We start from the raw sequence: 25,621 nt of genomic DNA, 5'->3' as shown, positions 1-25,621 counted from the left end.
GATTAGAGTCCCATCTAATGACTTCACAATTCAACCCCTGGCAGTATGCAAGCCATAGTGAGGGCCTTTGATTAAACAAAACCATATTTATTGGTGTTGATAGAGATGTGTGAAAGACTCTATAAACCACTTTATTTGCATAATTTAGATAAATCCCAATTTGCTAGAGGTCAGTTTCTCAACTTTTACATCTTAAAATTTTTATGATTTAAGCCCTTCCTTTGGAATCCATAGTAAATAGGAGGGCTGAGATACAAATTGTCTTTGTGCTTGCCATTTTAAAAATTTTTTTCCCCTCTTCCATCATTCAAGTTACTCATGCATGCAAGGGTATATCTAAAAATCCTTCCTAGAAATCCTAGCTTTGGAGTATAAATTTCTACGTGTGTTCACGGGTAAGTGAGTAGATGTAGAACAAAAACAACTCCAAGTTAATGTCTTTTGCTAACTAGAAGTTAGTGGTAATAAAATAATCCACGATTTTACAGTGATATATATTCATTTATTCAAGAAACAGCTATTACGTGTACTCTCTACACTGTAATGCCAGGCACCGCTCCAAGGGCTGGGAATACAAAGTTGAGCAAGATCAGCATTCTGACTTCAAGGCTACAGAAGATATTGCAGAAGTAGATACAGTTTTTTTGTAAATTGGTATCTCTCCTCTCCTCTCTCTCTCTCATTGCCCAGCTGATTTTTAGCTCCTTTTACAAACAGATAGTACTGTATAAAGTCTCTCATGCTTTAGTATCAGTTTGCTTGTTTTGGCTTTTCTAATACTTTTGAATCATGACTTAGGTTTTCCAATCAGACTGATGGATGGAGAAAATAAGAAAGAAGGACGAGTGGAGGTTTTTATCCATGGCCAGTGGGGAACAATTTGTGATGATGGGTGGACTGATAAGGATGCAACTGTGATCTGTCGACAGCTTGGCTACAAGTAAGGAAAACCTAACTATTTGGGATGTTCATCTGATGAAAATTTCTGATTTTTTATCCTTGTTCTTGACTAAAATTAACTTCTATGATTCAATTGAAAATACTGGCAGCATGCTTATTTGATTCAGAATTATAAAGAAATACGAAGTAGAGTCTCTTTAAATTTTTCTATTTTCTCACAAGAAATATACATTATGTTACTTAAGAAATGTAGCTTTTATCTAGCAACAAATAGTCTAATAACTCTTGACTATTCATACTACTGCTTCTGTCAGCCAAAGATGTTAACCTTTTCTCTGTGATTTATGTCGTAACACAGTAGCCTTATAAGGGATTCTACTGTTACTGAAATTACAGTTGGTTCTTGTTATTTGCAGTAGTTACATTCTGTAAAGTCACTGTGAACATCGAGTTAGAAAATACTGAGCCATTGCTTCTAGAGCTGAGGTTGAACCAAGCCATGTTCTGCCTTCTTGTTTTAGCTCTCGTGCTTGCAAACAATTGCCCTTTTTGCAGTCTCCTAGTGCTTTTTTTTTTTTCCATTTCTGTACCTTTTTGTTGATGATTTCCCTGTTTAAAATGGTCCCCAAGAATTTTGCTGAAGTACTGTCTAACATTCTTGAATGAAGGAATGCTGTGATACGCCTTACAGAGAAAATAAGTTTGTTAAATGGGCTTCATTCAGGCATGAGTTATAGCACGAAAAATGTGGCACTAAATAAGGTGAGAAAGGACACTTATTTCCAGTTTGAGAGCTGAACTAGAAAGGCAGTTTATCTCCTTGTGAGACCTCAGCTGGGCAACTCAAATTTTTTGAGACTTTACGCATGTCTGCAAATGACTGTGAAAGGGCTAATTGATTTTGGAGTTGCAAATATATGGAACATGTTACAGTTTAGAGGGTCATGAAATTTAAGCTAATATACATAATTTGCCTAGCTTATATTGGATTACTAATAGTGGTTTGGATTTTAAAATATATCCTTAATTACACATCTATGTGTATCTTAAATATTGATAAATTTAACTGGTTATTCCTATGCAGAATACATTTTTATTTTTAAAATTATTTCTATTTTGATAAAAGTTCAAATTTTTTTTTTTTTTTTTTCCCTGAAGTTTTAAGTCAGAGTTTGTTTCTGGTTACTCAGATACTACTTCAATTTACGGTTCAGTTTTGGACCTAGTTGCAATTCCAGTTGTCCTATGGTCAGTGGGTCCATTATTTGTAATATAGATTTTCAGTATTCAAAATTGGTGGCGTGTGACATATTTTCAGCTTTCAAAATATGGGGTAGGAGAGGAAGGGAGGAAGCATCTACATTAGATGCCTAGATGAATTCAGTCAACAATTTAAGTTTCCTTTGCTCACTATATTTCTAACATTTCATTCTCCATTTGAAAAAAAAAGAATGTATATACATATATACACACATATATACATTATTGTTCTTACATTACATGCCCAGTGAATTTCCTTACCTAAAATCAGCCATTAAAGTATATACTGCTTGAGACTGGTTTTTTGGCTTACTTTTATTGTTTTGGTAGAGGTGATCCAAGAAACCTAGTGTTACCTTTGGAAATATGAAGGAAAATATGAAAGAAAAAGTCAAATTTGATCCTTGAATTGTGTGTCTAAGTCATGCTTAAGGAGAAAAAAATTTGTAAGAATATTCATCAATGCATTTTCACTTTGATTTCTTTCTAAATTTTTCATTGCTTTTTACTTATCATTTAGTCCATTTTACATTCAACTCAAATGGTGAATTTAGGTAAGAGCAATCTAGATTAAGTGAACAAAGTTTGTAGCAATTTTCAATACTATTTCTGTAACAATTATCAAGAAAAGCATTGAAGGAAGATCATACTTCATAATTATTTTTAAAATACAGCCTCTTAACACATAATTCAGTAATTTAATGTAACTATGACAAATTGGATAGACATCTTCTAGTGCACAAGCTACAATTTGCCATCAAATAGTATTAAAAAGAAAATCATTTCGATATTTGATCAATCTAAATATACTTGAACGTTTTTATAATTTTCCACCAAGGGGAGATGGAATTTCATATAAGAACATATATATAATTGTAAATAGGTATGTGATTAGAACAGAATGTTACTTCGAATTAATAAAAGTTTTTTTCCCCGTTACTTCAAATTAATAAAAGTCTTTAATAAAGCAATTTATTTGTAGAAATCAATCCAGAAAACTTTGAAACTGTCAAAAGGCTTGAGTTTTATTAATAAGAATTCCAGAGACCTGTCCCCCAGCCAGCTATATCACACTTGAGGATTAGTCCTTGGAAACACTGAGAATCAAAATAGCATTAGAAAGCTTTTTCATAATGGGAGAAACAGAAATGAAGTAATAAAAACCAGGAACGTGAATGGTAACTAATATAGATATGCTTAGAGTGAACAGAAAGTAAAAGGCACTCTTTAATGATGTATTACATAATGTCTGACAAAGTCTAGCATATGAGCACATTGTTTTTAGAGGGTTGAATGTGAAATGTGTTGCTATCAGTTAGCCTTGTTAAGAAAGACTAAATAGCCATGATGGAAATTCCATTCTATTTGAACTTTGTGTGAATCCATTAGCATATATTTCAATATGACATTGTTTTTGAACTGTGTATTTATTAGAGTAGTATCCCTTAAAAGAATTTAAAAAATGATGTACCCCTATTGTCTTAGTAGAGATCTAAAGTTAAGTATATCTAATTTTTATCTTACATTTAAATAGCTGCAAAGGATTTAATTTCTGGCATATTTGTATATGACATTTAAAAATAGAACAGTTACTTTACTCTTAATTATATCCAATAAAATATAAATATAGTGCTTTGATACTCTGACATTCATTTAAAAAATACATGAGCAAGCTCTTTTTTGACCTTAACAAATTTTACAGTTTCTTTTTCTCCTTGAAATTGTGGTTTAAATTTTCTTTCCCCACAGAATCCTAATGTCCTGTGTTTTTAAAAATGTGTGTGTGGGGCTTCCCTGGTGACGCAGTGGTTGAGAGTCTGCCTGCTAATGCGGGGGACACGGGTTCGAGCCCTGGTCTGGGAGGATCCCACGTGCCGCGGAGCGGCTGGGCCCGTGAGCCACAGCTGCTGAGCCTGTGCGTCTGGAGCCTGTGCCCCGCAACGGGAGGGGCCTCGATAGTGAAAGGCCCGCGCACTGCGATGAAGAGCGGTCCCCGCACCGCGATGAAGAGTGGCCCCCGCTTGCCGCAACTGGAGAAAGCCCTCGCACGAACCGAAGACCCAGAACAGCCAAAAATAAATAAATAAATAAATTAAATAAATAAATTAAAAAAAAAAAAAAAAGGTCTATGTCAAAAAAAAAAAAAAATGTGTGTGTGTACACACATGGAGAGAGCGAGAAAGAGAGAAATTAAATTCTTCTAACAAGTTCCTCTCAGGATTTTATGATTTCTAGTACACAACTAAATAAAAACAACAACAACAAAAAATAAAATTTGATAAATAAGTATTAAACATAGGAAAGAAAAGTTGACCAAAGCTTCCATTTCCTAGACTGATGGGTTGGGTTTTTGGTCCTTGGATAAAATTTATTTTGAATTGATCTTTTGGCCACTTTAGAGTCTTTTAAATCTTGGAGCAATGCACTGTGATTGGATTTGGAATGAGTGAAAGATATGTCTTTGTTTTGCTCAGTGGGAAAAGGGAAATTTTGAAAGAGAAGTTGACCTTGACTTTAGCAAGACCAGCTTTAGGAGAGAATACACATGGATTTTGATGATCTGCATATCAGTTCCCATAAAGTCCTTATATCCCTTGGAAAGTCATCACCTACTCCCAGGAGCACTTGATACTCAGTTTAAAGACTAATATATTAGAGCCTATTGTCTCATTGGAATTCTTAGCTATGAATTACTGCATGCTTGTAGTCCAGTGAGAAGTCTCTATAGGTGACACAGTCCTTAATTATTTTTTAAAAAGTCAAAGAAAAATTTATTAGATTTCACTATATCATTGAAAATGTCTTTAATTATGTACTTTCATTAGTTAAAATGTTCTCTAATTCTACTTGTTGATATATCTAAAATGGTGCATTCTCTTTAGTTTGTGCATTGATTGGTAAATTGCTAAGGAATCATCCTTTTGTTTTATTTAATGAGTCTAATTTTATTTTCTACATGTTTACTTCCACCTATCATCTACTTTTATGCTATTGATCATGCCTTTATTGTCTGTTCTTTGTGTAATCTTTGGTTTTTAGATTTGCAGGCAATCCAGTTTTCTTTCTTTCCTTTCTCTAGTTGTCTGGAATTTCAGCATTCTTGTTGTTTTACTAGAAATTTGAAAAAATTTTTAGCAAACATACTGGCATATTTTCTTACCAATCTCAAAAATTATTTGTAACTTCCCCTTCCTGAAAAACATCAAGAGATTTAGCATACTGTTATTTACCTTCTACCTCTACTCATCCTCACACCCAAAACTGATGGGAATCATCTGGGATATTAGTTTCAGGATGCTATTAGTTTTTAATTTTCTTCAAAGTATTCCTATTTGAATTTTAAGTTGCTCTACATTACACATGTACATATCAGCAATTATTTCCATTTTTAAAAAAGTTTAATAAAATAATTCCTGACAATTCTGATTAAGAAAAAGGAGAGAATACAAGTAAACATTAGAGAAAAGGAATATAAGCACAGATACACAGAGGGTTAAAAATTGTAGAATACTATGAACTACTTTTAGCTAATGAATTTGGAAATCTAGATGAAATGAACAATTATCTAGGAAACTGTACATTTTCAACAAAAATATAATTATCAAAATTGATAGAAAGCCCAATTTTTTAAAAAATTGAAGTGTAGTTGATTTACAATGTTGTGTAAATCTCTGCTGTACAGCACAGTGACTCAGTGATACACGTAGAGACATTCTTTTCTTTTATATTCTTTTCCATTTTGGTTTTTCCCAGGAGATTGTATATAGTTCCCTGTGCTATACAGTAGGACCTTGTTGTTTATCCATCATATATATAATAGCTTACATCTGCTAATCCTAAACTCCCAGTCCCTCCCTCCCTACCCCCCTCCCCCTTGGGAACCACAAGTCTGTTCTCTTTGCCTGTGAGTCTGTTTCTGTTTTGTAGATAGCTTCATTTGTGCCATATTTTAGATTCCACATAGAAGTGATATCATATGATCTTTGTCTTTCTCTTTCTGACTTACTTCACTTAGTATGATAACCTCTAGTTGCATCCATGTTGCTGCAAATGGCATTATTTCATTCTTTTTATGGCTGAGTAGTATTCCATTGTATATATGTACCACATCTTCTTTATCCATTCATCTGTTGATGGACATTTATGTTGTTTCCATGTTTTGGATATTGCGAACAGTGCTGCTATGAACATAGGGGTGCATGTATCTCTCTGAATTATAATTTTGTCCGGGTATATGCCCAGGAGTGGGATTGCTGGATCATATGGTAATTCTATTTTTAGTTTTCTGAGGAACCTCCATACTGTTTTCCATAGCGGCTGTACCAACTTACATTCCCACCAACAGTGTAGGAGGGTTCCCTTTTCTCCACACCCTCTCCAGCATTTGTTATTTGTAGACTTTTTAATGATGGCCATTCTGACTGGTGTGAGGTGGTACCTCATTGTAGTTTTGATTTGCATTTCTCTAATAATTAGTGATGTTGAGCATCTAGAAAACCCAAATAAATTAATGATGACAGAAGAAGTGACTCTGACTTTTTGACCAAGAGTTTTGACCAATCTTTAAGACACAGATGACTCCTGAGTTATGTAAATTATTGTAGAGCAAAAAAAAAAAAAAAAAAAAAAAGAAGATGAAAATCTTTCCATTCATTTTATGAGGCTAATATAACTTGATTTCAAGACTAGACAAGATAAGTACACATACACAAAAGAAAACTCATAAATCTACATTAAATATTCTAAGCAAAACATTAGCAAATTTAATTCGGCAGTGTATTAAAAGAACAATATCCCACAAAGAGAGTCTATTGTAAGAATATGAGAGTGGTTCAACTGAGGCATTCAATTAGTGTATTTTAGTTTGTTGTCTATAAGTGAAAACAAATATGAACATCTTAATAATGTTGAGAAGTTACATGATAAAAATCAACACTCCTTCCTCATATCTCTTAGGAAGCTGAGGATAAAATAAAACTACCTTAACTTTATATCACAAACAAGCATGAAATAGGAACAAATAAGGGTGCCTGCTATTTCTGCAATGACTCAATATTGTCTGGAGTTTCCACTAATCATTAAGAATTGAGGTATTGGGACTTCTCTGGTGGTGCAGTGGTTAAGAATCTGCCTGCCAATGCAGGGGACATGGGTTCGAGCCCTGGTCCGGGAAGATCCCACATGCCGTGGAGCAACTAAGCCCATGTGCCGCAACTACTGAGCCTGCGCTCTAGAGCACACAAGCCACAACAACTGAAGGCTGCATGCCACAACTACTGAAGCCCAAGTGCCTAGAGCCTAAGCCACCACAATGAGAAGCCGACGCACCACAACAAAGAGTACGCCCGCTCACCACAACTAGTGAAAGCCAGTGCACAGCAATGAAGCCCCAATGCAGCAAAAAATAAATAAATAAAGTAAATAAATTTATTCTTAAAAAAAAAAAAGAATTGAGGTATTGGTATTGAAAAAAAAGTCAGAATTGTTATATGAATAATATGATGTCCACCTGTAAAACCCAAGATAATCAACTGGAAAGACACTAGAACTAGTGTTTATTAATGTAACAGTATGAAGTATAAATATTTTTTAAAAAGCAATAGTGTTCCTATATGCTAGATTGAAAATTTTTTAAAATTCTCATTTACAGAAAGTACAAAACTGAAAAAAAAAATTAAGGAATAAACTTCACAAGAATTGAGGTCTGTGTGAAAAAAACTAAACCTTTACAAAAGCTAGAAGACTTCATAAGTGATACTCTACAACCCTGAATGGGAAGACAAAATAGAAATTAATCTATACATTAAATGCTATCCTCATAAAAATCTTTTGTTTTTCTTGGTGTGTGTGTTGGTTGAGGAGGGGGACTTCCAAATTTATCTGAAATCAAATCCATGGGATATTGGCACAGGAATAGGCAAAGAGGTCAGTGATACCAACTACGGCAGTGGTTAACAGCCTTGGTTGTGCATTGAAATCACTTTGGGACTTAAAAAATATTACCCCTGCCTCGCCCCACTCCCATTTTACTTGATGTCTTAATTCTACTTTAATTGACATCAGGTGGGGTTCAGGTGGTGCTATATTTTAAAAGCATCCAAAGGTAATTCTAATGTGTAGCCAATTATTGAACTATAAAGACCAAGAAATGGCTTGTGTACTTATAAGCATGATAAATAAGTAAATAAAAAAGCCCTTTAAATCAGCAGGAGGAGTTATTGGGACAGTTACTTTAGCGACAGAACTAAAACTAGATCCCTTACTAATACTAAACAGAAATAAATTCCAGACACATCAGAACTGTGATATGCAAAGTAAAACAGAAAAATACCTTTTCTTTAAATGGTTACATTTTAATTATACATATTTTAAATGCATAACTTGCTTTCCAAAGATTTGTTCTGTATTCAGCAACACATATCCAGAATCTTAAAAAATGTTTATACCTGTTGAATAAAAATTTCACTTCTGGGAAGAAATCTAAGCTGCCCACAAAGATTTACGTATAAGGATGTATATAATTATAAAAAAGTCTAAAATTCTTAAAATAAATGTGCAACAATAGGGAAATGAATTCTGTTTTTTTCTACACTAAAGTTTGATGCAGAACCACCTGCATAAGACTCACCCACTTAGTTTGAGATCCACTAATCTGTACAATGAATTTTTTTAACCATTAAAAATTGTAGTTAGTATGCAATATTTTCCCCATAAATGTGTACCAAATGCTAGCAGTGTGTTGTTGAGAGTTTTTATACTTTTATTTTGCAAACTTGATACAATGAGCATTTATTACTTATACAACTATTAAAAGTTTTGTATGTTAAAAAAGAGTAACTTTGGGCTTCCCTAGTGGCGCAGTGGTTGAGAATCCGCCTGCCAATGCAGGGGACACGGGTTCGAGCCCTGATCTGGGAAGATCCCACATGCCGCGGAGCAACTAGGCCCATGAGCCACAATTACTGAGCCTGCGCGTCTGGAGCCTGTGCTCCGCAACAAGAGAGGCCGCGATAGTGAGAGGCCCGCGCACCGCGATGAAGAGTGGCCCCCGCTTGCCGCAACTAGAGAAAGCCCTCGCACAGAAACGAAGACCCAACACAGCCATAAATAAATAAACCCAAAGTTTAAAAAAAAAAAAAAAAAGTAACTATTTTTTTCACCAACACTTTTTTTTTTTTTAATAAATTTATTTATTTATTTATTATTTTTGGCTGTGTTGGGTCTTCGTTTCTGTGCGAGGGCTTTCTCTAGTTGTGGCAAGCGGGGGCCACTCTTCATCGCGGTGCGCGGGCCTCTCACTATCGCGGCCTCTCTTGTTGAGGAGCACAGGCTCCAGACGCGCAGGCTCAGTAGTTGTGGCTCACGGGCCTAGTTGCTCCGCGGCATGTGGGATCCTCCCAGACACAGGGCTCGAACCCGTGTCCCCTGCATTGGCAGGCAGACTCTCAACCACTGCGCCACCAGGGAAGCCCTCACCAGCACTCTTTATTGTCCATCTCTTTGACAATGGCCATCCTAGTAGGCGTGAGTGGTGTCTCACTGTGGTTTTGATTTGCATTTCCCTGATAATCAGTGATGCTGAGCATCTTTTCATGTGCTTGTTGGACATGAGTATATCTTCTTTGAAGAAATGTCGATTCACATTCAAAAAAGAGTAACTTTAGAGTTACCTGTTTGATCTTCCATGACTGTAAGCATTTCTAATGGGTTAAATCTTATTTTTATTTGCAATTTATGTCAGAGTAGCCGTTATCAGTACAGAAGAAATGATGGGGTATATTTCTGAAATGAGTGTACTGCCAACTACAAGCATGTGAGGTCAGGTCTCATTGCTGAAAGAGGATTATTCAAGCAAATTCCTCAGATAATTCATATCAGTAAACTACTTTGCCTGAGTTCCTTGCATAACTATAAGGAAAGTATAATAACCTTATCTTAACTAAGTAGAATATTTTAATGTTAGAAATCTGGTCCAAATTGTCATTTTTAATAAGACAGTTTCTTTTGATTTAAAACCTGTCTTTTGCCTGTTTTTCTATTGGGTTGTTGGTTTTTTATTTTAAAATGAAATTTGAGAGTTATTTGTATATTGTATGCTATGTCCCTCTATTAGAGAATGCATCCACCAACATAAATATATATATATATATACACATATATATATATATATGTATTGCAAGTATATTCGTCAACTTTAAAACTTATCTTTTCACTTTCCTGTGGGTGGTTTTTAGTAAACTGGCATTCTTAATTTAATTTTTGTTGAATTTATCAATCTTTTAATTTAAGGTATACATCTGTGTCTTGTTTAATAAGTCTTTCCCTAACTTGAGGTTATAAAGACAATTTTCCTATAATTCAAACTTTAAAACTTTTCCGTTCTTATGTCACTAATTTAGCAGGAACTGAGTTTTGAATATGGTGTTAGTTTGAAATATTTCACTAAAAAGATTTTGTATTTGGATATTTAAAAAGAAGTAATATATTATTTAAAAAAACAGAACCCAAAGAAAAGTGATATACCAAAAGTAAGTCTGCCTTCTCTTCATGATTCCTGGTGTTCTCTTTCTCAGTTAAAAATTGTGCTTTTGTACTTCTAAAGTAGGCTTTAAAAATTCTTAGCTCCCTAGGTAATTATTTAATTCTCGTAATTTTCTTGGAAATATTATACCAATTTCTTTTTTTATTAATTTTTATTTATTTTTGGCTGTGTTGGGTCTTCATTGCTGCGTGCGGGCTTTCTCTAGTTGCGGTGAGCGGGGGCTACTCTTCGTTGTGGTGCACGGGCTTCTCATTGAGGTGGCTTCTCTTGTTGTGGAGCACAGGCTCTAGGCGGGCAGGCTTCAGTAGTTGTGGCACGCAGGCTCAGGAGTTGTGGCTTGCAGGCTCTAGAGCACAGGCTCAGTAATTGTGGCGCACAGGCTTAGTTGCTCCGCGGCATGTGGGATCTTCCCAGACCAGGGCTCAAACCTGTGTCCCCTGCATTGGCAGGCAGATTCTTAAGCCCTGCACCACCAGGGAAGTCTTACTATACAAATTTTAAGAGAGTATTATGCTCTGGAAGGGAGTAGAAAATTTTGAGATGATTTTTTTTCCTGATTAAACTAGAGTTTAAGACTACCATAAATTTTTGACATGCCATTAAATGTGACTTTCTTAGTAGGAGCTAAGATGTAATCAAGAAGTTCTGAGATATGAAAACAAAGAATGTATAGTTATTACCTCTCAAGCTTTTTTTTTTTTGACAGAGTCATGAAATAAGTGTTTTAATGTATGAGTTAAGAAATATAATTGAATGAGGGTATATGTTGTGATTTATTCAATTATATGTTTGACTGATTCTCCGCATCCTCAAGAATGCTCTGTTTCCAGGGGTCCTGCCAGAGCAAGAACCATGGCTTATTTTGGGGAAGGAAAAGGACCCATCCACATGGATAATGTGAAGTGCACAGGAAATGAGAGGTCCCTGGCTGACTGTATCAAACAAGATATTGGAAAACACAACTGCCGCCACGGTGAAGATGCAGGAGTTATTTGTGATTATTTTGGCAATAAAGCATCAGGTAACAGTAATAAAGGTAAGTCACCTTCTGGGCCCTATAGAAGTCAAAGAATACTAAGCCACACTTCATTATTCTAAGCAGTAGTTTGATAATGAAACTCCCCTCCATAAGGATATACTCAATCCCTTGTTCTTCTGCTAGTATTTAGAGGCAGTGGTTCTTGCCAAACTTTACTGGATGGGACTCACAAGGGAGAGCAGGGTTCAGGGGCAGGAGTGGATTTACAGGATTTTGTAATCTCTGAGATTGTCCCCTTTTGACATTCTTAGCCATTTCTAACCGTTCCTTCTCTGGTTGTAATAAAACTATCAAACTTGCTGGTATTCTTGAAGATTCAGAATTTATATTTGCTTCATAAAAAGAAGAAATGAAAATTTAAAGATGAATCAGAGAAGGGCACTTCTTCCACTCTTATTAATATCTTAAACAGCAGGGATAATTTTTAAAATTAATTGCAAAAAGAAAATTATCTTTTGTAGATTCTACTCTCTGAAATTTAAAAAGGTAAGGGGGGACTTCCCTGGTGGCGCAGTGGATGGGACTCCGCGCTCCCAATGTGGGGGGCCTGGGTTCGATCTCTGGTCAGTGAACTAGATCCCACATGCATGCTGCAACTAAGAGTTCGCATGCCGCAACTAAGGAGTCTGCGAGCTGCAGCTGAGGAGCCCGCCTGCTGCAATTAGGGAGCCCGTGAGCTGCAACTAAGGAGACCGCCTGCTGCAGCTAAGACCCGGTACAACCAAATAAATAAATAAATAAAATTTAAATAAAAATAAAAATGTAAGGAAAATGAGAAGTAATCTTCTAGTATAATACAGTAATGGATGTGTCATACATATATAAATAGAAGAGTTCTTAAAAGCTCTGAGTTTAATTTTTATGAAACAAATACTGCTTTAAATGAATAAAGGGGAAAACTAGCTCTTTTGGAGAAAACTATGGTTATGTTTTATGAAAAGAACAGTCATTTATTTATGTGGATTAAGAATCCATTTTTTTTTTCCACACACACACACACTGTATTTTATTTTTACAAGAGATAAATAGACTGACACCAAGCATTGTACATGGATGACCACAACAAAAGCAACAATGATTGCAATTACCAAACATGAAACACACTCATACTATGTCATAATATTGACATTCAGTCCAGTAATCCTCCACTGTAACAGCTCCTTTACTTTGCAGTGAAAATTGATTTGTATATTCTTTGCCTCTGAGTCCTTGTGGGATTTTTTTTTTTTAAATTCAGACAGAAAGTCACAAAAATTATACTCATCCTCATCAGTTCACTCAGTCCCATGTAATTAATTTTTTTTTTCATCTTGATCTTTTGTTAGCACTTTTATGAGTTCATCAGTTTTTCATTAGAGTTCTGAAAATGCTTATTCATTCAGTTCAGCAGTACAGTCAGTTACCAGAAACCTGTACTTGTCAGAGTCTTTTCCATGAATTTCTTGAAGATGAAACCCTTTTATAGGAACATATTTGCAAAATCATCAGAGTACACCCAGAACTGTCTGTAAATGACAAAAGACTTAAAAATGACCACGGTTAAAGATTTGATGAAAGTTCATAATAATGCAGTTGACAAGAAAATTAGTTATTTCTGAGATATACATTTTAAAGTAATGACTAGGATTATTACTTATAACATTATACCAGAACATATAAGATTTTTAGAAATTTCATGTAATGTCTGAAACATTTATATTAACATATTTCCATACATATACAAATATAAGATTTTTAGAAATTTCATGTAATGTCTGAAACATTTATATTAACATATTTCCATACAAATACAAATATAAGATTTTTAGAAATTTCATGTAATGTCTGAAACATTTATATTAACATATTTCCATACAAATAACCCAATGAAAGTTTAGTATTAGTTGTTTTGTTTGTTTTTTTATACTGCAGGTTCTTATTAGGCATCAATTTTTTTTTTTTTTTTTAATTTTATAGCTACTTTATTTATTTATTTATTTATTTATTTTTGGCTGTGTTGGGTCTTCGGTTCGTGCGAGGGCTTTCTCTGGTTATGGCAAGTGGGGGCCACTCTTCATCGCGGTGCGGGGACCGCTCTTCATCGCGGTGCGCGGGCCTCTCACTATCGCGGCCCCTCCCGTTGCGGGGCACAGGCTCCAGACGCGCAGGCTCAGCAGCCGTGGCTCACGGGCCCAGCTGCTCCGTGGCATGTGGGATCTTCCCAGACCAGGGCTCGAACCCGTGTCCCCTGCATTAGCAGGCAGATTCTCAACCACTGCGCCACCAGGGAAGCCCCTAGGCATCAATTTTATACACATCAGTGTATACATGTCAATCCCAATCGCCCAATTCAGCACACCACCATCCCCACCTCACTGCAGTTTTCCGCCCTTGGTGTCCATATGTCCATTCTCTACATCTGTGTCTCAACTTCTGCCCTGCAAACTGGCTCATCTGTACCATTTTTCTAGGTTCCACATACATGCATTAATATACGATATTTGTTTTTCTCTTTCTGACTTACTTCACTCTGTATGACAGTCTCTAGATCCATCCACGTCTCAACAAATGATTCAGTTTCGTTCCTTTTTATGGCTGAGTAATATTCCATTGTATATATGTACCACAACTTCTTTATCCATTCGTCTGTCGATGGGCATTTAGGTTGCTTCCATGACCTGGCTATTGTAAATAGTGCTGCAATGAACATTCGGGTGCATGTGTCTTTTTGAATTACGGTTTTCTCTGGGTATATGCCCAGTAGTGGGATTGCTGGGTCATATGGTAATTGTATTTTTAGTTTTTTTTTTTTTTTTTTTCAAACATCTTTATTGAAGTATAATTGCCTTACAATAGTGTGTTAGCATCTGCTTTATAACAAAGTGAATCTGTTATACATATACAATATGTTCCCATTTCTCTTCCCTCTTGCATCTCCCTCCCTCCCACCCTCCCCATCCCACCCCTCTAGGTGGTCACAAAGCACCGAGCTGATCTCCCTGTGCTATGCGGCTGCTTCCCACTAGCTATCTATTTTACATTTGGTAGTGTATATATGTCCATGACACTCTCTTACTCTGTCACATCTCACCCCACCCCCTCCCCATATCCTCAAGTCCATTCTCTAGTAGGTCTGTGTCTTTATTCCCGTCTTGCCACTAGGTTCTTCATGGCCTTTTTTTTTTTTTTTTCCCTTAGATTCCATATATATGTGTTAGCATACTGTATTTGTTTTTCTCTTTCTGACTTACTTCACTCTGTATGACAGACTCTAACTCCATCCACCTCATTACAAATACCTCCATTTCATTTCTTTTTATGGCTGAGTAATATTCCATTGTATATATGTGCCACATCTTCTTTATCCATTCATCTGTCGATGGACATTTAGGTTGCTTCCATGTTCTGGCTATTGTAAATAGAGCTGCAATGAACATTTTGGTACATGACTCTTTTTGACCTATGGTTTTCTCAGGGTATATGCCCAGTAGTGGGATTGCTGGGTCGTATGGTAATTCTATTTTTAGTTTTTTAAGGAACCTCCATACTGTTCTCCATAGTGGCTGTATCAATTTACATTCCCACCAACAGTGCAAGAGGTTTCCCTTTTCTCCACACCCTCTCCAGCATTTGTTGTTTGTAGATTTTCTGATGATGCCCATTCTAACAGGAGTGAGGTGATACCTCATTGTAGTTTTGATTTGCATTTCTCTAATAATTAGTGATGTTGAGCATCTTTTCATGTGCTTCGTGGCCGTCTGTATGTCTTCTTTGGAGAAATGTCTATTTAGGTCTTCTGCCCATTTTTGGATTGGGGTGTTTGTTTCTTTGATATTGAGCTGAATGAGCTGTTTATATATTTTGGAGATTAATCCTTTGTCCGTTGATTCATTTGCAAATATTTTCTCCCATTCTGAGGGCTGTCTTTTCGTCTTGTTTATGGTTTCCTTTGCTGTGCAAAAGCTTTGAAGTTTCATTAGGTCCCACTTGTTTATTTTTGTTTTTATTTCCATTACTCTAGGAGGTGGATCAAAAAAGTTCTTGCTGTGATTCATGTCAAAGAGTGTTCTTCCTATGTTTTCCTCTAAGAGTTTTATAGTGTCTGGTCTTACATTTAGGTCTCTAATACATTTTGAATTTATTTTTGTGTATGGTGTTAGGGAGTGTTCTAATTTCATTCTTTTAGATGTAGCTGTCCAGTTTTCCCAGCACCACTTATTGAAGAGACTGTCTTTTCTCCATTGTATATCTTTGCCTCCTTTGTCATAGATTAGTTGACCATAGGTGTGTGGGTTAATCTCTGGGCTTTCTATCTTGTTCCATTGATCTATGTTTCTGTTTTTGTGCCAGTACCATATTGTCTTGATCACTGTAGCTTTGTAGTATAGTCTGAAGTCAGGGAGTCTGATTCCTCCAGCTCCATTTTTTTGCCTCAAGACTGCTTTGGCTATTCGGGGTCTTTTGTGTCTCCATACAAATTTTAAGATGATTTGTTCTAGCTCCGTAAAAAATGCCATTGGTAATTTGATAGGGATTGCATTGAATCTGTAGATTGCTTTGGGTACTATACTCATTTTCACAATGTTGATTCTTCCAATCCAAGAACATGGTATATCTCTCCATCTGTTGGTATCATCTTTAATTTCTTTTGTCAGTGTCTTATAGTTTTCTGCATACAGGTCTTTTGTCTCCCTAGGTAGGTTTATTCCTAGGTATTTTATTCTTTTTGTTGCAATGGTAAATGGGAGTGTTTCCATAATTTCTCTTTCAGATTTTTCATCATTAGTGTATAGGAATGCAAGAGATTTCTGTGCATTCATTTTGTATCATGCAACTTTACCATATTCATTAATTAGCTCTAGCAGTTTTCTGGTGGCAGTTTTAGGATTCTCTATGTATAGTATCATGTCATCCGCAAACAGTGACAGTTTTACTTCTTCTTTTCCAATTTTTATTCCTTTTATTTCTTTTTCTTCTCTGGTTGCTGTGGCTAGGACTTCCAGAACTATGTTGAATAATAGTGGTGAGAGTGGACATCCTTGTCTCGTTCCTGATCTTAGAGGAAATGCTTTCAGTTTTTCACCATTGAGAATGATGTTTGCTGTGGGTTTGTCATATATGGCCTTTATTATGTTGAGGTAGGTTCCCTCTATGCCCACTTTCTGGAGAGTTTTTATCATAAGTGGGTGTTGAATTCTGTCAAAAGCTTTTTCTGCATCTACTGAGATGATCATATGGTTTTTCTTCTTCAATTTGTTAATATGGTGTATCACATTGATTGATTTGCGTATATTGAAGAATCCTTGCATCCCTGGGATAAATCCCACTTGATCGTGGTGTATGATCCTTTTAATGTATTGTTGGATTCTGTTTGCTAGTATTTTGTGAGGATTTTTGCATCTATATTCATCAGTGATATTGGTCTGTAATTTTCTTTTTTTGTAGTGTCTTTGTCTGGTTTTGGTATCAGGGTGATGGTGGCCTCATAGAATGAGTTTGGGAGTGTTCCTTCCTCTGCAATTTTTTGGAAGAGTTTGAGAAGGATGGGTGTTAGCTCTTCTCTAAATGTTTGATAGAATTCACCTGTGAAGCCATCTGGTCCTGGACTTTTGTTTGTTGGAAGATTTTTAATCACAGTTTCAATTTCATTACTTGTGATTGGTCTGTTCATATTTTCTGTTTCTTCCTGATTCAGTCTTGGACGGTTATACCTTTCTAAGAATTTGTCCATTTCTTCCAGGTTGTACATTTTATTGGCATAGAGTTGCTTGTAGTAGTCTCTTAGGATGCTTTGTATTTCTGCGGTGTCTTTTGTAGCTTCTCCTTTTTCATTTCTGATTTTATTGATTTGAGTCCTCTCCCTCTTTTTCTTGATGAGTCTGGCTAATGGCTTATCAATTTTGTTTATCTTCTCAAAGAACCAACTTTTAGTTTTATTGATCTTTGCTATTGTTTTCTTTGTTTCTATTTCATTTATTTCCACTCTGATCTTTATGATTTCTTTCCTTCTGCTAACTTTGGGTTTTGTTTGTTCTTCTTTCTCTAGTTTCTTTAGGTGTAAGGTTAGATTGTTTACTTGAGATTTTTCTTGTTTCTTTAGGTAGGCTTGTATAGCTATAAACTTCCCTCTTAGAACCGCTTTTGCTGCATCCCATAGGTTTTGGGTCGTCGTGTTTTCATTGTCATTTGTCTCTAGGTATTTTTTTATTTCCTGTTTGATTTCTTCAGTGATCTCTTGGTTATTTAGTAACGTATTGTTTAGCCTCCATGTGTTTGTCTTTTTTACGTTTTTTTCCCTGTAATTCATTTCTAATCTCATAGCGTTGTGATCAGAAAAGATGCTTGATATGATTTCAATTTTCTTAAATTTACTGAGGCTTGATTTGTGACCCAAGATGTGATCTATCCTGGAGAATGTTCCGTGCGCACTTGAGAAGAACGTGTAATCTGCTGTTTTTGGATGGAATGTCCTATATATATCAATTAAATCTATCTGGTCTATTGTGTCATTTAAAGCTTCTGTTTCCTTATTTATTTTCATTTTAGATGATCTGTCCATTGGTGTAAGTGAGGTGTTAAAGTCCCCCACTATTATTGTGTTACTGTCGATTTCCTCTTTTATAGCTGTTAGCAGTTGCCTTATGTATTGAGGTGCCCCTATGTTGGGTGCACATATATTTATAATTGTTATATCTTCTTCTTGGATTGATCCCTGGATCATTATGTAGTGTCCTTCCTTGTCTCTTGTAACATTCTTTATTTTAAAGTCTATTTTATCTGATATGAGTATAGCTACTCCAGCTTTCTTTTGATTTCCATTTGCATGGAATATCTTTTTCCATCCCCTCACTTTCAGTCTGTATGTGTCCCTAGGTCTAAAGTGGGTCTCTCGTAGACAGCATATATATGGGTCTTGTTTTTGTATCCATTCAGCCAGTCTATGTCTTTTGGTTGGGGCATTTAATCCATTCACGTTTAAGGTAATTATCGATATGTATGTTCCTATGACCATTTTCTTAATTGTTTTGGGTTTGTTTTTGCAGGTCTTTTTCTTCTCTTTTGTTTCCCACTTAGAGAAGTTCCTTTAGCATTTGTTGTAGAGCTGGTTTGGTGGTGCTGAATTCTCTTAGCTTTTGCTTGTCTGTAAAGCTTTTGATTTCTCCATCAAATCTGAATGAGAGGGCTTCCCTGGTGGCGCAGTGGTTGAGAATCTGCCTGCTAATGCAGGGGACACGGGTTCGAGCCCTGGCCTGGGAAGATCCCACATGCCGCAGAGCGGCTGGGCCCGTGAGCCACAACTGCTGAGCCTGCGCGTCTGGAGCCTGTGCTCCGCAACGAGAGAGGCCCGCGCATCGCGATGAAGAGTGGCCCCCGCTTGCCACAACTGGAGAAAGCCCTCGCACAGAAACGAAGACCCAACACAGCCAAAATCAATCAATCAATCAATCAATCAAACATACGCATCTGATTCAAGATCCTCATTAAAAAAAAAAAAAAAAAAAAAAAATCGGAATGAGATCCTTGCCGGGTAGAGTAATCTTGGTTGTAGGTTCTTCCCTTTCATCACTTTAAGTATATCATGCCACTCCCTTCTGGCTTGCAGAGTTTCTGCTGAGAAATCAGCTGTTAACCTTATGGGAGTTCCCTTGTATGTTATTTGTCGTTTTTCCCTTGCTGCTTTCAATAATTTTTCTTTGTCTTTAATTTTTGCCACTTTGATTACTATGTGTCTCGGCGTGTTTCTCCTTGGGTTTATTCTGTATGGGACTCTCTGCGCTTCCTGGACTTGGGTGGCTATTTCCTTTCCCATGTTAGGGAAGTTTTCGACTATAATCTCTTCAAATATTTTCTCTGGTCCTTTCTCTCTCTCTTCTCCTTCTGGGACCCCTATAATGCGAATGTTGTTGTGTTTAATGTTGTCCCAGAGGTCTCTTAGGCTGTCTTCATTTCTTTTCATTCTTTTTTCTTTAGTCTGTTCCACAGCAGTGAATTCCACCATTCTGTCTTCCAGGTCACTTATCCGTTCTTCTGCCTCAGTTATTCTGCTATTGACTCCTTCTAGTGTAGTTTTCATTTCAGTTATTGTATTGCTCATCTCTGTTTGTTTGTTCTTTAATTCTTCTAGGTCTTTGTTAATCATTTCTTGCATCTTCTCAATCTTTGCCTCCATTCTTATTCCGAGGTCCTGGATCATCTTCACTATCATTATTCTGAATTCTTTTTCTGGAAGGTTGCCTATCTCCACTTCATTTAGTTGTTTTTCTGGGGTTTTTTCTTGTTCCTTCATCTGGTACATAGCCCTCTGCCTTTTCATCTTCTCTATCTTTCTGTAACTGTGGTTTTTGGTCCACAGGCTGCAGGAGTGTAGTTTTTCTGGGGTTTTTTCTTGTTCCTTCATCTGGTACATAGCCCTCTGCCTTTTCATCTTCTCTATCTTTCTGTAACTGTGCTTTTTGGTCCACAGGCTGCAGGATTGTAGTTTTTCTTGCTTCTGTTGTCTGCCCTCTGGTGGTTGAGGCTATCTAAGAGGCTTGATGGGAGGCTCTGGTGGTGGGTAGAGCTGACTGTTGCTGTGGCGGTCAGAGCTCAGTAAAACCTTAATCCACTTGACTGTTGATGGGTGGGGCTGGGTTCCCTCCCTGTTGGTTGTTTTGCCTGAGGCAACCCAACACTGGAGCCTACCCGTGCTCTTTGGTGGGGTTAATGGCAGACTCTGGGAGGGCTCACACCAAGGAGAACTTCCCAGAACCTCTGCTGACAGTGTCCTTATCCCCACGGTGAGACAGAGCCACCACTCGCCTCTGCAGGAGACCCCCCAACACCAGCAGGTACGTCTGGTTCAGTCTCCCCCAGGGTCACTGCTCCTTCCCCTGGGTCCTGATGCACACATTACTTTGTGTGTGCCCTCCAAGAGTGGGGTCTCTGTTTCCCCCAGTCCTGTCAAAGTCCTGCAATCAATTCCCACTAGGCTTCACCGTCTGATTCTCTAGGAATTCCTCCTCCCATTGCCGGACCCCCAGGTTGGGAAGCCTGACATGGGGCTCAGAACCTTCACTCCAGTGGGTGGACTTCTGTGGTGTAAGTGTTCGCCAGTCTGTGAGTCACCCACCCAGCAGTTATGGGATTTGATTTTGCTGTGATTGCGCCCCTCCTACCGTCTCACTGTGGCTTCTCCTCTGTCCTTGGACGTGGGGTATCCTCCTTGGTGAAGTCCAGGGTCTTCCTGTCAATGATTGTCCAGCAGCCAGTTGTGATTCTGGTGCTCTCGCAAGAGGGAGTGAGAGCACGTCCTTCTACTCCGCCATCTTGGTTAATCCTCAGAATCCATGGTTTTGATACTTAAGATTTTCTTAAAATCAAGTGCATCTATATCTGAGCATTCTCTTTTTCTAACATCTTTTAATAACCATTAAAGACAATGCAATAAATAAATTGGATGTTGTTAATATGATTCTTCACTATCTGAGGGTCTTTTGAGTGTGGAGAAGAATATTTATAACCCTTTGTGCTTTGTTATATATATATATATATATATATATATATATATATATATATATATATATATATATATATAATATATATACACACATATATATTACCTGAAATAAATATGATTTGGTAAGCCAATTTTTCCTAAGTATTGACTATAATTTAATTTATTAAATTCCCTCCAATAATTTAAACTGCAGTTACAAAGTGAACATAATTAATTCTTTGGATTATGGACAATTTCTTAAGCAGCAGAAAAGCATAAAAATTCAGTAATTGTAAAATGTTCTACCATATTTCTATGTAAACCTATTTTAAAATATCAAATACCAAATTTATTTCTTCATTATTAATACATTTGTTTTAATGCCTTCCAAAGGTGTAGCACTGCTTATTTTGATACCTTTCCATGGTCTTAATGCTACCATATCTGAAATAAAAAAATTTCATCTTAGACCAGCTGGATTACTGAATCTGGTTTATTATTAACCTGTTGACTTTGTGTGGAGGCTCAAGACCTAATAACTTCTGTAAGGTGATTCAAACCCAAGCCATTGGTTATTGGTCATCTGATGGGATCCGTTTATAAATGAATTTCATTTTAATTTATAATTTTTTTATAATAGTGGGTTTTATGGCTTTAAATAGATTTTACTTTCTTGCAATCTGGTTCTTTGCCCCAGAATGATGTAAACTTCCAGTTTTGCTTGCTTAGTATTACATCATTGCTTGTCATGGCATTATATACATTGACCTGACTTGGAACATTACTGGAAACTTCTGTTCTTCTGGTATCTTATAATTTGCAGTGTCATGTAGAGGACTCATATCCTAAGAGATGAGGATTAAGGTTTGACAGCATGTCTCTGAGATCCTTTGACAAATTAATGATCTTGGTACACATTGTTGAACCTCTCTCTCCATGAAGAAATAACTAGTGCTGATTCCATATTGGGCTCCCTTCTACCTGGTTATTATGGAGGAACATTAGTGCTGACTAGACTTTCATGGTCTTGGCACAATTCCTACCCTTCTCTTCTTACACAGATAGAAAAACAGTATATATCTATACTTTATACACGTGTACTTAACCAAAGAAACAGCGTATCCCCATATAGATTCTCCTACTTTCTAAAATTATTTTTAAAGCTAGTCATAGTTTATTTACTCTTCTTTTATACACTACCTTTTCATACATTTTTAGTTTAACTCTTTTTTTTTTATGCTCTTGACAGAAATCTTTTTTTTTTAAAAATAAATTTATTTACTTATTTATTTATTTTTGGCTGTGTTGAGTCTTCGTTTCTGTGCGAGGGCTTTCTCCAGTTGCGGCAAGCAGGGGCCACTCTTCATCACGGTGCACAGGCCTCTCACTGTCGCTGCCTCTCGTTGCGGAGCACAGGCTCCAGACGCGCAGGCTCAGTAGTTGTGGCTCACAGGCCCAGTTGCTCCGCGGCATGTGGGATCCTCCCAGACCAGGGCTCGCACCTGTGTCCCCTGCATTAGCAGGCGGATTCTCAACCACTGCGCCACCAGGGAACCCCGAAATCTGTTATCTTGAGAAGTTTGACTATATATATCCTTAAATACAATTTGCCACTTAAATTGGCTTAGTAAATCCTTTCCATATATTAACATGCTATATGAGTAAATGTAAATTTATGTCAGAATTTCATCCTGGGAATGTGCTTTGCCTTATGAGTTATATTTGTGTATGTGGCTTGGAAGAGTGTTGTCTGTGAAAATCAAATAATTCAGAGCATTGTTGCCTTTTGTAGTTCTCTCATTTAATATTTCTGAACTCCCGAACAATCTCTATAATCAGCAGAGGAGGAGGTGTGGGAACCACAAGGATGATGTACTAGACAGGGCCAAATCATTCAGCAGCCTGTGAAACCTCTTCAGAGCTGATTGTAGGAAACCTCATAAAGTTCCTTGTCTACTTGTGAATTATTGTTGCCTTGGTTACATGAGAAAACAACTTTCAATTTTTATTATAAGATAGGACTTCCCTGGTGGCACAGTGGTTAAGAATCTGCCTGCCAATGCAGGGGACACAGGTTCGATCCCTGGTCCGGGAAGATCCCACATGCTGCGGAGCAACTAAGCCCATGTGCCACAACTTCTGAGCCCACGAGCCACAACTACTGAAGCCTGCGTGCCTAGAGCCCACGCTCCGCAACAAGAGAAGCCACCACAATGAGAAGCCTGCAACGATAGCCCCTGCTCGCCGCAACTACAGAAAGCCCATGTGCAGCAATGAAGACCCAATGCAGCCAAAAATAAATAATTTATATAAATAAAATAAATAAATTTAAAAAAAATTTTAATTTTTATTATAAGAAAAATAGCCTACAATTTGAAGAGAAAAAGCACTTTAAAACAGAGGAAGAAGCATCAGGGGAATGTGTCACTTGTGTCTTTTCCCCACTATCAGCAATATGATAGTTTAATTAAAAATCTCTTTCTGCTTCAGAGTCTCTCTCATCTGTTTGTGGTTTGAGATTACTGCACCGTCGGCAGAAGCGGATCATTGGTGGGAAAAATTCTTTAAGGTAAAAAGGTTCTTCAAATACAGATTACACTGATAATTTCACTGTCCTTTGACTTATATTCACTTTATATAGACCGTGTTCTTCAAATCACTATCCCCTGATTTATGAGATAGATGGGTTGCTGAAAAATTATGTGGCAGAAACAAACTAATTTAACAGAAAATCTGAAAAAAATGTATAACTACAAATTCGTTTAATTTAGAATATATTTGTTTTGGACTTGACTCATTTTAATATATTTTTTTTATTTGTTGAATTTACTAGTGGAAAACCAGTGCTTTGCTTATTAAATACTTCTTCCGGGGAACTCCCTGGCGGTCCAGTGGTTAGGACTCAGCGCTTTCTTTGCCGTGGCCTGGGTTCAATCCCTGGTCGGGGAACTAAGATTTCAGAAGCCAAAACAAAAAACAACTTCTTCAGGCTGCTTAGGTGAGGGAGAAAATATGCTTCAAATCATGATATATAAAGAAGACACAGATTGTTTCCAAGAACGTCAGAATTTGGTGGGATGCATACAGATGCTATAGGCAAGTCTTCAGGGTGGTCTGCTCAAAGTTGTAGGAATATTCATTCTCAAAGTAGGAAAGGAGTCTACATCCTAGAGTCCCCTTTTTACTTCTTTCCTCCCACCTGCAAGCCTTCTAAGTCCTTGTTTTGCTGGATGACTGTCCTTGCCTTTCGGCCTTTTATGGATATTGATGAGTGGCTTACTTTCTTCTTAGGGGTGGTTGGCCTTGGCAAGTGTCCCTCCGGCTCAAGTCATCCCATGGAGATGGCAGACTCCTTTGTGGGGCCACACTCCTGAGTAGCTGCTGGGTCCTTACAGCAGCACACTGCTTCAAGAGGTATGTGTCCACCTTTCCAAACAACTCGGTGTGGCTTTTATTTGCCAGCTCTTCCAATCCCTTCCTGCTCTACAGCGTGCTAGAAACTTGGGGTGTCAGAGCCAGGCTATAGGCCTTCCTTGTCTCCACCAGCGGCACTGTGGAAGTGAGGGGGTAACATCAGGAGCAAACAGAGCTCTCAGGAAGTTACTTTCTACCTGGTGTTAAAGCAAACTCTAGAGTTAAGGAGAAGACAAGATCGGTTTTTGAAGGGGAGGCAGCTGTGTTAGTGCTTCCCCCAAGGACATATCTGAGGATGAAATCATATCCCCATATCGCTAGAAGAGACCTCAGATTATTTGATTATGAATGGTAAGGAATAGGGAGTCCAGGTTTAGTGTTTTGATTTGGTGTTTTGATTTGAATTTTAGAACCTTTGGGTCTTCTTGCTGTTCTGTGTCTTTTAGATTTCTCTATTTGTACCTGTCAGGTTGCATCCTGATTATTTCCATTTGTCCCAGGAATTTTATCAGCCCAATCTGAAGTTTTCCCAGTTCAGCGGGGAAGCCATGCAGAGAGATTCAGTGTGCCAGAGTCACACTGCTTATGGTGACAGCACCTGCACTAGAACCTAGTGGTCCTTTCTCCTTGTCCTTTGCTCTTTTGTGGGCCCTGGCTAATGGCCATTTCCTCAGCATGAATTTTAGTATTTAAAGATGTATACCATTGCTTAGCAAATTTTGATAGTTATTGAATCAAGGTGATGAGTACAAGGGGTTTCATTATTCTGTGTACTTAAAAATACTCATAAAATGTTTTAAGTAAAACATGTACCATAGTGTTGAAAAATTGTTACAACCAAAAATTTGTTTTGTATTTTTTCATATGTGAAAATATATGGCCTCGTTGTGTATTTACAATCCATCCATGTAGATTTTAACTGCCATATGAGTGTTAACTCCTATTGTAAGATGAAACCAACCTCAGTTTACTTATTCTCCTACTGGTGGTTAGTTAGGTGGTTTCCATTCTT

General features: G+C 37.1%; 1 protein-coding gene across 2 annotated transcripts in view; it reads left to right on the top strand.

The window, feature by feature from the left end:
• PRSS12 (serine protease 12) overlaps nucleotides 1-25,621 on the top strand; it is an 82,718-nt gene that overhangs the window by 41,531 nt on the left and 15,566 nt on the right. The window contains exons 8-12 of one of the 2 annotated variants that reach the window (XM_057546737.1): nucleotides 799-940; nucleotides 11,533-11,738; nucleotides 23,686-23,764; nucleotides 24,487-24,609; nucleotides 25,110-25,146. In XM_057546737.1, coding sequence (XP_057402720.1) covers nucleotides 799-940; nucleotides 11,533-11,738; nucleotides 23,686-23,764; nucleotides 24,487-24,609; nucleotides 25,110-25,131 — 572 coding nt within the window. In that variant the 3' untranslated portion in view covers nucleotides 25,132-25,146. Of the gene's footprint in view, nucleotides 1-798; nucleotides 941-11,532; nucleotides 11,739-23,685; nucleotides 23,765-24,486; nucleotides 24,610-25,109; nucleotides 25,147-25,621 lie in introns of those variants that run through there. The other variant, XM_057546736.1, reaches the window with a different exon arrangement.

Source organism: Balaenoptera acutorostrata, chromosome 5, assembly GCF_949987535.1.
Source record: "Balaenoptera acutorostrata chromosome 5, mBalAcu1.1, whole genome shotgun sequence".
Taxonomy (NCBI): Eukaryota; Metazoa; Chordata; class Mammalia; order Artiodactyla; family Balaenopteridae; genus Balaenoptera; species Balaenoptera acutorostrata.
Note: the sequence above shows the minus strand (reverse complement) of the source record. Positions and strands in the feature narration are given on the sequence as shown.